At 62.2% G+C, this 1,145-nt stretch overlaps 1 protein-coding gene across 1 annotated transcript in view; it reads right to left on the reverse strand.

Annotated features, from left to right (window-relative positions):
* The window catches only part of LOC105998591 (keratin-associated protein 5-5), a 1,821-nt gene extending 769 nt beyond the window's left edge, over window positions 1-1,052 (reverse strand). Inside the window, exons 1-2 of the mRNA XM_013033362.1 lie at window positions 939-1,052; window positions 64-662 (exon numbers count right to left, since the gene is read on the reverse strand). Coding sequence (XP_012888816.1) covers window positions 64-662; window positions 939-1,052 — 713 coding nt within the window. The remainder of the gene's footprint in view (window positions 1-63; window positions 663-938) is intronic.
* Between the last annotated feature and the right edge of the window lie 93 nt (window positions 1,053-1,145).

A 1,145-nucleotide genomic window follows, 5' to 3' on the forward strand; every position in this document is an offset into this window, starting at 1 on the left:
GGCTCACAGCAGCAGGGCTTGCAACAGCTGGACTGACAGCAGCAGGGTTTGCAACAGCAGGACTCACAGCAGCAGGGCTTGCAACAGCTGGACTGACAGCAGCAGGGTTTGCAACAGCCGGACTGGCAGCAGCAGGGTTTGCAACAGCCGGACTGGCAGCAGCAGGGCTTGCAACAGGTGGACTGAGAGCAGCAGGGTTTGCAACAGCCAGACTGGCAGCAGCAGGGCTTGCAACAGCTAGACTGGCAGCAGCAGGGCTTGCAACAGCTGGACTCGCAGCAGCAGGGTTTGCAACAGCCGGACTGGCAGCAGCAGGGTTTGCAACAGCTGGACTGGCAGCAGCAGGGCTTGCAACAGCCGGACTGGCAGCAGCAGGGCTTGCAACAGCTGGACTGGCAGCAGCAGGGTTTGCAGCAGCTGGACTGGCAGCAGCAGGGTTTGCAACAGCTGGACTCACAGCAGCAGGGCTTGCAACAGCTGGACTGGCAGCAGCAGGGTTTGCAACAGCCGGACTGGCAGCAGCAGGGCTTGCAACAGCTGGACTGACAGCAGCAGGGTTTGCAACAGCCGGACTGGCAGCAGCAGGGCTTGCAACAGCTGGACTGACAGCAGCAGGGCTTGCAACAGCTGGACTGGCAGCAACAGGGCTTGCAACAGCTGGACTGACAGCCCCCACAGGAGCCACAGCCTCCCTTGCAGCCCCCGCAGGAGCCACAGCTCCCCTTGCAGCTCCCGCAGGAGCCACAGCTGGAGCAGGAGCAGGAGCAGGCTGGCACACAGCAGCTCATGGTTGTGGTGGTGGAAGGTGGAGGAGGTGAGAGGAGCAGGTGGAGAGAGAGGTGAGTGGTGTGGGGCCTCCTGGCCTGGCCTTTATGTCCCTGTGGGGTCAGGTGTGGGCTGGGCACAAGGTCACTTCCTGGCCCTGGGCCCATGGTCACTTCCTGGTCCTGCCGTGTGGTCACTTCCTGGTCCTGGCACATGGTCACTTCCTGGTCCTGGCACATGTTCACTTCCTGGTCCTGGCACATGGTCACTTCCTGGTCCTGGCACATGGTCACTTCCTGGTCCTGGGCACATGGTCACTTCCTGGCCCTGGGCACATGGTCACTTCCTGGTCCTGGCACATGGTCACTTCCTGGTCCTGG

This window comes from Dipodomys ordii, unplaced genomic scaffold (assembly GCF_000151885.1).
Source record: "Dipodomys ordii isolate 6190 unplaced genomic scaffold, Dord_2.0 Scaffold166, whole genome shotgun sequence".
NCBI lineage: Eukaryota > Metazoa > Chordata > Mammalia > Rodentia > Heteromyidae > Dipodomys > Dipodomys ordii.